The sequence below is a fragment of the Nycticebus coucang genome, chromosome 14 (genome assembly GCF_027406575.1).
Source record: "Nycticebus coucang isolate mNycCou1 chromosome 14, mNycCou1.pri, whole genome shotgun sequence".
Classification (NCBI taxonomy): Eukaryota; Metazoa; Chordata; class Mammalia; order Primates; family Lorisidae; genus Nycticebus; species Nycticebus coucang.
This window is the reverse complement of record NC_069793.1, coordinates 38,324,700-38,337,111: the sequence shown is the minus strand read 5'-3', so window position 1 is coordinate 38,337,111 and position 12,412 is coordinate 38,324,700. Positions and strand designations below refer to the sequence as shown.

Here is a 12,412-nt window from a genome sequence, read left to right as displayed (position 1 = left end):
AAGAGGGAGCCTGGACTTGATCATGCTGGAGATGGCTTCAAGAAACACCTCAAGCAAAGAAATTATAAATAAAGACGCTTTGTTATTTCATGTAAAAATAGATTTCTTACAGTTTCATATCTAGGTTTAAGTCTGTTATCCATCATGAATTAATTACTGTGAGTGGTGTGAGGTGCAGAACCTGTTTCAGTCTTTTATGTGTAGCGATCCAGTTTTCCCAGCACCATTTACTGAATAGAGATCCTTTTTCCTGGGGTATATTTTCGTCTGCTTTGTCAAAGATCAGATGCGAATTCGTGGATGGTTTCATATCTGGCCTCTGTTCTGATCCATAAGTCTGTATCTCTGTTTTCATGCCGGTAATGAAATCATGTTTTGATTACTGTAGCCCTGCAGTGTAGCTTGACATCTGGTGAGGTAATAAAAGTGATGCCTCATTCTCAGATAGGTGTCTTTGGCTGTCCAGTGTCTTTTATGATTCTACATGAGCATAGGACTGTTTTTTCTAGGTCTATAAAAAAATGACGTTGGTATTTTAATAGGGATTGCATTGAATCTATAAATTACTTTGAGTAGTGGAGCCATTGTGACAATGTTGATTCTGCCCATCCATCAGCATATATTTTTCCACCTGTTCACATCTTCTGTGATTTCTCTCCTCAGTGATTTTTAATTCTCCCTATAGAGGCTGTTCACCTCCTCGATATTTCATTTTCTTTGATGCTATTGTGAAGGGTATTGTGTCTTTGATTTACTTCTCAGCTTAACTGTTGCAGATGTGAACTGAGTGTTATTTAGTACAGGAAATTCAGTTGGTTTCAGTTATCAGTACCGTGTTCTCTAAGCCTTGGTGTCTTTATCTTTAAAATGCATTGTGACTAGTACATGTACTATAAGATAAAGTATGGAAAGTACTTATGCCAGGGCATGATTTTTATTTAGTAAATATTCAACATATATTGGTTTTATTTGATTATTAAATAAAATAGTAAATGAAAGTAGTAATATTTATTTATTATCACATGATTATTGGTCTCATAGAGTCTTATTATATAAAACACATGCATGTTGATGCCAGCATCAGATATAAGACCACCCTATTTCACATCCTAGAATATCATTTGTTAGCATGTATCCTACAGTACATTATTAACTTTCTTTATCTCTTCATATCTCACAACAGAAATAGAAAGGACACATGTTTCAGTATTGGGTTGCTAGTATCTAAACAGAAGTAATTGTAACAAAATGTGTCTGCTTGTCTAACCCATACTATTGACACTCATTCCCTTATTTTCAGAATGACATGAATTACATAGCATCCAGTGGACCTGTATTCAAAGATGGCAAAAAGAGAATTGATTACATCCTGGTTTACAGAAAGACCAATATACAATATGACAGAAGAAACACATTTGAAAAGAACCTCAGAGCAGAAGGTTTGATGCTGGAGAAGGAGGTGGGTGTTTTTCTATTATTAGTTATGTGATATAATAAACAGGAACAGATATGATCACTTAACATTTTGGTATGGAAAGTATATGCCACACAACTTCATAAAATATTATAGTCATTTTCTCCCTAATGTAAAATGAATACATTTATTATACATAGTCCCATTTAAATGAATTCGCTTTTTAACCTATACATTTCTGTGTAATTTAAATATTTTTTCCAAAGAGCATGACTATTTTTACAGTATTTAAAACTGAATAAGGGATAATTATACCTGGGTAAAGTAGAAAAATTCTATATAAAGAAAAACAAAAAAGAAAAGAATTTGCCAAACCATTAGTATTTGTATTTTATCCTGGCAGCAAGCTTGGTTTTCTCCTCAATCCTTCTTTTGTCCTTAAAGAAAACTTTTTTGGAGTAGAAACGAGTGTCACTTTATCACCCTCGGTAGAGTGCAGTGGTGTCACACAGCTCACAGCAACCTCCAACTCCTGGGCTTAGGTGATTCTCTTGTCTCAGCCTTCTGAGTAGCTGGGACTACAGGCACCTGCCACAATGCCTGGCTATTTTTTGTTGCAGTTTGGCCAGGGCTGGGTTTGAACCCACCACCCTCGGTATAAGGGGCCTGCAGCCTACTCTCTGAGCCACAGGCACCGCCCGGAAAACATATTTTTAAAGGACTTTTTTTCTAGTGAAAGATTAGAAGTAGCAAGGCTACAGGAAGAAAAAAAAAGAAGGAAAAAGAAATTCCCTCATAGTCCTAGTATCCACAATATCCACTTTTGCTTTTTTATGTAACATTCTAGGGTTTTAGAAGACATATTTATCATTTTACAGAAAGAAACAATCTTAATGTAAAAAAATTAAAAGTATAGAAATGTGTAAAATAAAAATTCAAATCCCTGGGCGGTGCCTGTGGCTCAGTCGGTAGGGTGCCGGCCCCATTTGCCGAGGGTGATGGGTTCAAACCCGGCCCAGGCCAAACTGCAACCAAAAAATAGCCGGGCACCTGTAGTCCCAGCTACTCGGGAGGCTGAGGCAAGAGAATTGCTTAAGCCCAGGAGTTGGAGGTTGCTGTGAGCTGTGTGAGGCCACGGCACTCTACCGAGGACCATAAAGTGAGACTCTGTCTCTACAAAAAAAAAAAAAAAAATTCAAATCCCCATCTAATGTCTTTCAAATCATACTTTTCTCTTCTTTGGTGGCCTTGTTGACACCTTCATTTTCTCCTACTAGACACTCCTTAAAATGTTTTTTATGTATCTAGAAACATATGTAAGCATTTTATACAAGGTTAGTTTCATATATGAACTATATGAACATATATATGACACGCAGACTCACCTGTTCTCTGGTTCTGTCCTCTAACAAAAGACTACAAATATCATAAATTGCCATTATTACATTTAGGACAAACTCAACCTTTTAACCATGTCATGTTACATATATTACAACTTAGAGATTTAGTGAACCATTCCCCCACTGACAAAAAAAAAACAAAAAAACAATAATAATTAAGTATTTGCGAGACATCTAGATTATAACACTGCATTTTAACTAGTTTTCTTAAAAATATGAGAAAGACAAAATAAAAAACAACTGATAATTTTTTCATGAAGGATCTACATCAGCGGTTCTCATCTGTGGGTCGTGACCCCTTTGGAGGTCGAATGACCTTTTCACAAGGGTCACCTAAGACCATCCTGCATATCAGATATTTACATTACAATTCATAACAGTAGCAAAATTACAGTTATGAAGTAGCAACAAAAATAATTTTATGGTTGGGGGTCACCACAACATGAGGAATTGTATTAAAGGGTTGTGGCATTAGGAGGGTTGAGAACCACTGATCTAGATTCTTCACTAATAAGCTTTATCCAAGTGGTAATTGTCACTTAGTTGTAACACTGGAATGCTTTATTTTCTCTCTACCACACATCTCCTGTGATTAGTTATCTGAGGAGTGCACATTCGGAAATGCTGAACTATAACATGGGGTAACGGTAGAAAAGCTAATTCATTTGTATTTACGAAAACCCATTTAATATGTGTAAAATAACAAATGTTCAATGACATGGTCTCATGAGTAAGGGATTATTCATGCACTGCCTGGGATGGTGGAACCAAGCAGGTGATGATCCTGACTTCAACTTTTTATTGAATCCTTTTTCTTTTACATGTCTTTTCTTAGAAGTTTAACCCAGAAAATGTCTCTATCATTGATGAATAATTGACCCGAGAAGTATTTATTAAAAAATGTCTCATAAACTCAGCCTTGTAACAAGCTTATATTAATTTGATTTCCTTGTGATTTCCCCTCCACATAATAGAATAAAGCATTTCTTCATCTTCTACCAGAGCAGTTTACATGTAGATTCTATTCTGATACTGGTAACTATTTCTCTCACTTATCTCTAACTACTTATTCATTCAGCAAATAACTTTGGCAAATACTGAACAAGCTTCTGAGAAATCCAGTGAGCAGATGAGACCATGACTTCACTGAGTATGCAGTTGGTATGAGAGTCGGGCAGGGAAATCACACGTTTCTAATGGGTATTGCCACAGGGTCCACTTAGTTTTCATATCAAAATGTCCAGATTCTCTTCTGAGACTTCCTCTCCCTCATTCCTCCAAACTTCTCCTGAGACTAATATTGGATGTTACTCATCCAAACTGGGTCCTATTCTGCTTTGAAGGGTAAGGTCATTTATTCTTAAGCTTTCACTCTTGACTCACTCCCAAAGCTGTGTTTCGATTGGCTCTCAGTGGGGTTGGGTCCATTTTTCCAACTGCTACTCTTGGACGGGGAGGTTTTTTTTTTTTATTCTGGCCTCCATAATTAGGGTGCTTTTAGTTGACATTCACATTCTTAGAATTTTTTCCCCCACCATTAAATAAAGAGCCAGGACAGCTAAATCCAATGGTATATTCCACCTCAACTTCAAATTTTACTCCAACCAGCCACCCTGCACACTGTTTACCATTATGTTGAAAACAAGTCACCAGTCTGAGCTCCCTCTTTCCAATAGTGTCTCCTCATTAAAGTAAATGACTTCTTTTCACAGTAGTTCTTCAGGAGAGATAATCGTTTTGAAGCAAAATAGGGGAATTTTTATATCTTCTTTCTGAAAAGGTCCTGGAAACCTAATGAAATTTAACCTGACTCTCTCAAAGGAACTCTGCCCACTTAAGAAAATGAAAGCGCTGCAAATTAAAATAAAATATCTTATTCTATTTCTTTCACCTGACTAATACTTGCATAACTCAAAAGAGTAGTTCAATGACTTTGCACAATAAAGATGATCTGATCGAGATGATTTGAAACTCTACTTACTGATACAGTGTTTAAAATTCTTCCTAATTCAGGTATCCTTTATATTGTCAAACTATAAGTGACTTAAGAGAAAAAGAAATGGTCCTAGAATGGCTTATGTCGAGGTCAATTTGGGGAAGAAGTGGGAATAGTAGTTGTGGGGATAGTAATTATAGGATGAACATCACAAGCTAGAAATAGAAGTATTGTTGAGAAATGAAAATAGATGCTTGAAATTTGTGTCGAGAACCAAAATGAGAAGTGTGACCTGAAGATAAATGTGTTCATGCTTAGAATGTCGACAGTAATACAAAACAGGTGTTAGGATGAAATCACTAGCAAGAATGATAAAAGTTGAGCATGTGCAGGGAAGGAGAGGAGAATAAATACCAGGGGGAATAGTCGTCCGCAAGAGAACAGGGATGCAAAGTCAGGGGAAGAGTGGTTATGAGGTGGGGGTCGCGAGACTCTGCTGAGAAGCCCAGTGGGGTGAAAAGGCAGCCCATTCACTGGGTGGATCTGGAGACCATTGGTATAAGCAGTGAGAGTCATTCTCTGAGGAGAAACACTTGCAAGCTAGAAAGACTAGCATGCATTGAAGAGTCAATTGATAAAGAAAACAGAGGCAGGAGCAAATGTCATTAACTTGATACTTTGTAAATGAGGGGAAGGAAAGCAATCACTGGAAATGGAAAAGATGTCTGGAGAGTTTTCATCTCGTTCTTTGATTTTATTTATAATTACTTATATGATGATGAGGAAGAACTAGTGGAGGAGGCCGGGAGCAAGAGAGAAAGGGTAATGAAAGGAAGGAGAGGGAGGGAGGGAACAACTTACGGACTGAATTTGAAAACTAAACAGATAAAAGGTCTTTCAGAAGAGTGACGGGGAAGAGCCAGACCACAGAACACCAGAGTATTGAAGAAACTCGAGATTTCTAAATTGTCTTTTCAAGTGAATGTTTTACAATTATTTCTTGTACTTGTCAAAGTTATTTTTACAAAAGGGTTATCTTTAATTATGGCGCTAATCCTCAGAGTAATAAAAGTAGCTTCTTTAATAGTTGAGTTTGTTAGGGTTAGATTAATTATCCCAAGGTGTAGTTTATTATATCACCCTGCTAGAACAAACACAGTTTAGGTGAACAGAAATATTTTTGCAACACATGCATTTTAACATTGTATCAACACACACACACACACACACAATGCCCCATGGTTTCAAATCAACATTTCTTTTTTTTTTTTTTTTTTTGGTTTTTGGCCAGGGCTAGGTTTGAACCTGCCACCTCCGGCATATGGGACTGGCACCCTACTCCTTGAGCCACAGGCGCCACCCCAAATCAACATTTCTTGAAACTATTTGTAGTAGTTTTCTATTTCTGGTTGACAAACTATCACAAATTTAGAAGCTTAAAATAATTTTTAAAAAAAATTGAGAGATAAAAGTATGTGTATTTGCCATGTACTACATCATGCTTCGAAGAGAACACTTTACATTCATTCTCTTAGCATTTTTTCAGACTATTATACATTATTAACTATAGCAGAAGACATCCTGTCAAGTGAAGTGAGATGGGGAAAGAAAGACAAATGCCACCTGATGTCACTAATATGTAGAATCTAAAAATGATGATCTCATAGAAGTAGAGAAGGAGATAGTAGTTCCCAGGGGCTGATTTCATTGGGGGGAACAGGGATGATTGGGATGTGATTAATCAAAAGATATAAATTTCTAGTTAGATAAAGGAGTAAGTTCAGAAGGTCTATGATACAAAATCCATATATTTACTCAAAGTTCTAGAGGGCAGAAGTTCAGGTGGTGCTCTTTGCTCAGTCTCTCACACGATTTACATGATTTAAATACAGGTGTTGGGCAGACCTTGTTCACATCTGCAGCTCAGGACACATTTCGATGCCCATGCAGTTGTGGCTCATTCCGTTCCTTGTGGTTGTAGGACTGAAGTTCCCATTTCCTTGCTGGCCATCACCAGCCACGTCATCCTCCTTCCTCACCATGTGGCCCCCTTTGTTTTCAAAGCCAGCTCTGGAGAGTTTTCTTTGTGCCCGTCTGATATTTTGAATCTCTTTTTGCAGAAAAAATACTCAGTCCTTTTTAGGAACTCATTTGCTACAAAACAAAATCTCTGTGTCTTAACATTGAATGTGCCATCTAACATAGCCTAATTATGGGAATGACTATCATATCATGTGTTTGTGTCCCAGAGATGGTATCAGGCATACCCAAAAAGGCCAGGAGATCTTGGGACCTGCTTATAATTCTGCCCACCACACTATTAAAAAGAAAATCAATGGTCATGCAAAAATGTATTTCACTTCTAAGCAAACGGACTTAAAAAGGAACTTTATAATGGTAAGGTAGAACCTGAGTATATTTTTAGTTTAAATATTATGCTAACTTACAACTATTATGTAAATACTTACAGCTACCTAGACTATCAAACTCAGTGTTTTGTGCTGTCATAAGTATTTGTTTTAGTCTCAAAGTTTTTATTATTGAAGGCTGTGGCTGTTGGTTGCAATTTAACTTTAATCAATATTACATTGAAAATATTTAAGGCTTGTGACTAGAGGAAAGTGAAAATGGATTTGTGAAAATGTCAGCAGGTATTGGAGTTCTTAACTGTAAGATGAAGGTTAGAGAATGTTTCCCCTTTTTCTCTCTCTATTTTTTTTTTAAATTTACATTTAGAAGAGCCAAGCACTGAGCCTGCACAGGGTCCTTCTCAAATACACATTAAATTGTATGTTGAGATGGACAGTTTCTAGGTGATATCATCAGCAGGGAAGGATGCATTTTGAAGGCTATTTGAATGAACAGGTAGTGATTTGTAACTGTCAGGCTACATGCGTTATAATCCACTCAATTTCCATTTCCTATCAGTATTATCTTTTTATTTTAGACTTACAAGCCATGAACATCCACATCCTATTTTCTTTCCACTCTGTGCCGATAACTGGCTGAACAACTTTGTAAAAATGCAATTTTTAAGTTTTCTCTTTCCTGAAGAATGACTCTTCTACCTCTTGGGAATTTTGGGGTGGAATAATTAAACAATAATGTAAAGTGTGAAGCTAGTGGGTGTTTTGTTCCCTCTGAGAAGCATGCCTCCATCACAGTTGATCAGAATAGTGCCAGATTGGCAGCTTTTGGTTTCAAGGGAAAAGGTACTCTTTCTCCCTGACAGTATCATCTCTTCACCAGTTCCCTGCCCAGTAGCTGCAATAAAACGGAACTAGTTTTCTTTTCTTCTGTTCCATTGTTTTTAAGAAGAGGTATACCAAGAGAGAGATTAAACTGAGACAATTATAAAAGAAGACAGTTTGTATTGGTTGATAATGATCTATATATATGTATTGTTCTTAGTTAAGACATACAAAATAAAAAACGTTATAACCTGTGTGTACATTTAGCTAGAAATTTCATTCATTCATGATAGTCATTATAATGCAGAAATATCCTTCTAAAATATCCCCTTTATTTAAGTTTATTAGCTTGTTTCACATCCTGGGGGTTGGCAGTACCGAACTGTGCGGTAATCAGTAGCAGGCAAGCTGTCTGTGATGCGGCTGTGAATCCTGACATAGCAGCCTCTGCCAGAATAGTTCAGGCTTCTTTGCTTTCTTCTCTCCATCATCTGTTGCTTAGATGATGCAAGTGTGTTTCCAGAGTAAGTTAACTCATTCATCCATTTAACAGATGCCTACTTAGCACAGAACTATGGGTTTGAGATAACATCAATGAACAAAACAAAGTATCTTCTCTCTCAGAAATAAAAGAAGAAAAAAACCCTGTAGGGAAATGAAGGGAGAATGTGAGGAGAACAGGGAAAGGCAGGTGAGTAGAAGCAAGTGACCAGATGATGGGCATGGAGTGAGTCAGAGGCAGATCACTACAGAGTAGGGTTTTAAAAAAAATTTTTTTATCTAATCATAAACACATAGATCATGTATACATTAATGCATTTATGGGGTACAATGTGCTGATTTCATATAGAATTAGGAATGCTTACATCATGCTGGTTAATAGATACCTCACTTCATTTACTTATTGTGTCAAGACATTTATACTCTATACTAGTAGATCCTACATGTACCCTTGCATTATGCACCATAGGTGTGATCCCACCATTCACCCTCCCTTGATCTGACCTCCCCCCTTCCCTCCCATCCCCCGTCTTCCCTTCTTCATCTTGGGCCACAGTTGTGATCTATTCTTCATATGAAAGAGTGAGTGATTGTAAATTGGTTACATAACAGTACTGAGTACATTGGGTACTTTTTCTTCCATTCTTGAGATACGTTACTAAGTAGGATATGTTCCAGCTCCACTAGAGAGAAGGTTATGGAGATACTGCAGGTGAGAGCAAGGAAGACTAGGCGGGCCACTGAAAAACCTTCAGCTTTCACTCTGAAATGCAGTTGTGAGAAGTGGCATGCTCGGAGTTACATGTTAAATAATCTTTCTGACCCTTATACTAAGAAGAGGCTGATGGGGGTAAGAATGTGATCAAAGTACTGCTTAATCCAGGTGGCAGTTATGAGGCCAGGCCGGGGAGGGACCAGGTTCTAGTTAGGTATACTATATGGCAAAATGAATCAGAAACAAGCTGGTAACAGGAAATTTCAGTTTTCCTGCCTCTCTTTCATGCTACTGCTATATTCTGGCAGCCAACACGCCTAGGATTCAGGAAATTATGATGCTCTGAGGGAGAAGGAACACTCCATTCACACTAGGGTAAGGTCAAGCTCCTGAAAAATGATTTTTTGTCCCAGGATTCCTATTCCCTACTAGGGATTCCTCTTTCAAATCTTCATGGAGCCATAAAATAGAGTGCGAGTGACCAGTGGATTTCTCTAGGTCTTGGTTAGCCAGCCTCCATGATTCTGCATGTGGAATGTGGAACCCCCCGAGTCTGGATTCATTCAACTTCATTGGAGGTCTCTGTTCCAGTTTCGGGGAGAAATGAGGACTAGACAAGTTGTCTGTAACCTTCAGAGTCTCATTTTATCTCTCTATAAATAACTGCTGAATAAGTACCCAGATCTTTCCAGGAGCAAACAATATATAAAGACAAAGAACAATAATATATAGACATATGACAAGTAAAGCATATAAAAAGGAAAGAGATCTTTTAAAGCAACTGCAATGTAGAAAGTCTACAGAAATATATATTTGTAAAAAATTATGACCAGTTTATGTTTCCAGAGGAAAGAGATTTAATTCATCAAGTTAGATCTTTAAATTATTTTTTATTAATCTCTGTGGATTTAGGGGTATAAGTTTTGTTTTTTGTTTTTTTTTTTAACTTGGATGACTTGTATACTGGTGAAATTGGGGCTTTTAATATTGTCAGTGTACAAAAGAGTTCTTCCTAAATCACAGATTATTACTGGAGTTATACTGGCATAGCTCAGAGGCCTATTGTAGAAGGCTTATAAAACCAGAAGCTGTCTTTACCAAAGATGAATTACGTGCCTACATTCTAAGGAGGAAAAAGAGAGAGAAGGATTCTAGTGAAGCTTTGAAATTAACCATCATTTTGGGTAATGTCTGATTTGAGAACTGTGGTCTCAATTAAGAACAAACATTTCTGGAGAACCTGTTAGGCCTGGGCTCTTTGCATGCACGGATTTTCATAGCCTTTACGTTCTATGGAACTTTTCAAGTGAGAAAACTGAGGGTCTCAGAAATGGGTAATTTTCCCAGGGTCACAGAGCTAGTAAATGGTAGAGATGGGAATTGTACCTAAGTCTTTATAATTTCAAACACTGTGAGTTTTGTACTATTACATGCAATTCTTCTAAGTAGGCAGTCAGGATTGAAGAAATTTAAACTGTTCTTGGTAAGTGAAAGGCAAGGTGGTATTGTAGCAGTAGCCAACATCATAATTTTCGAAGAAAGATCTCTATTATCATTTTGAGTGAAAGAACTTTTTATGGGTGATGCAGGAAAAATTATAATAAAACATAAACTGCGTCTTTCACTTGCCGTGGATGAAGGGATCATTGAAATAAATGACGCTTCTGGTTTTTTATGTTCTAAAAGTTTTTCCTCTCTACCATTGTACAGAAACATTTCCACCCAGTCTAGAATCTTTAATACAAACATCCTGGAAATATAAGTATAACATTCTCCTTTTCCTTGATTAAGACAGATTTCCAGATGTTGATAAATGTATTTTTAACAGATAGTTGTTTGAGGGAATCAATGTTCATTTAAAGATTATATATATTTTCCTTGGATATAGCTAATATGCATAAACCTGGTCTGAATTCAAAGGCCTGTATGTATTTATTATCAACTTCCAGCCTTGACAATTTTTATTTTAATAATCTCTGTCTTTCATTTGAAACAAACCTATTCCAAGTAGGAAAAGTCCTTTTGGAAATTGCACTGACAGGAAAGCCTCTTCTGCTATGGTCACATGGTGCTTTGTAAAATATAGTAAGTTATGAAGGAAAAAATTGCATGCTCAAAAGTTCGGAAATTCAGCCTGCTTTATCACCTGCTTGTATATTTTTAGGAAGTCCCCGAGGATTAAAATGTCTCAGACATCCTCTAATGAGAAAGTCAAACTACTTGGTGTGGAGAGCCCTCTCCTTTTTTCAGCTGGTGTGTGAAGTGCCCGCTCCGTGGTCAGGGTGTTCAGCCTGCCTTCTATGTTGAATAATGCATTAGTCCAATGGCATGGTCTCTAAATCCTATTTCGAAATATTAATAAAACAAGTTAGAAATATTTTTTCTCACAGATCCATGAAACAAATATTGTTTGTTTAAAATGTGGGAGTTTGTGAATCTAAGGATATAAAAAATGGAAGTTTAATTTTTAAGCATATATAATTTTAACCTAAACTGATACATTTCTTCCCTACTTTTGAGCTTTTAAGATTCATACTTTCTTGAGTCCTAGTTAATGGAAATTTAAACGGGCAATGTTCATCAAATGCAGCTCTGCTGTGTCTGATCCGTGAGCATGTCTAAGTGGAAGCAGCCACTTTTCTTTCATTACAGATACTCAGCTCCCATCACCACATAAAGGATCAGCTCTGCATAATTTGATGCTAGAATGGCCACAAACTTTTCCCTTGCTTTGTGGGCCTCAGACATTGTAAGAACATAGTAAATAATTGTCAGATTTTTCTTAAAGATAGAATATGAATCTAAGTAATGCATATAATGTCTGATTAATCAGTTATTTAGTTACTTATTTTAAATTGCAGAGCCACTTCTAAGAATCCTGATGTTTTATCTGTTTCATAAAGGCATCTGTTTATCTGACGAGAAGTCTGATCAAAAAATTCTAACAGTGGAATCCAATTCTAGGATTTCCAAGGATTGGACCAGAGTACCCCATTCTATAAAAACCTCCTTAGATAATTCTAATGCGCATTTAGCTCTGCTTAGAAACTTCTTGTCTGTTTGAAGACACTTCAAGTTCTTGCTGTTAGGGAGGCTGAGGTAGGAGGATCTTATTTATTCGTAAAAGTGTATGAAAAGGCAAGAGCAACCATGCAAATATGACAGTTTTGAATGATCTGTATTATTACATTTTCTCCAGAATTCTCACAGGAACTAGCGTATAGGTTGAGGATCTAATAGTTGCTCAATAAAATA

At 36.8% G+C, this 12,412-nt stretch overlaps 1 protein-coding gene across 4 annotated transcripts in view; it reads left to right on the top strand.

Annotated features, from left to right (window-relative positions):
- Nucleotides 1–12,412, top strand: part of ANO3 (anoctamin 3) — a 448,518-nt gene that overhangs the window by 297,048 nt on the left and 139,058 nt on the right. For all 4 annotated transcript variants that reach the window (XM_053562431.1, XM_053562432.1, XM_053562433.1 and 1 more), the window contains one exon: nt 1,301–1,459. In XM_053562431.1, coding sequence (XP_053418406.1) covers nt 1,301–1,459 — 159 coding nt within the window. The remainder of the gene's footprint in view (nt 1–1,300; nt 1,460–12,412) is intronic.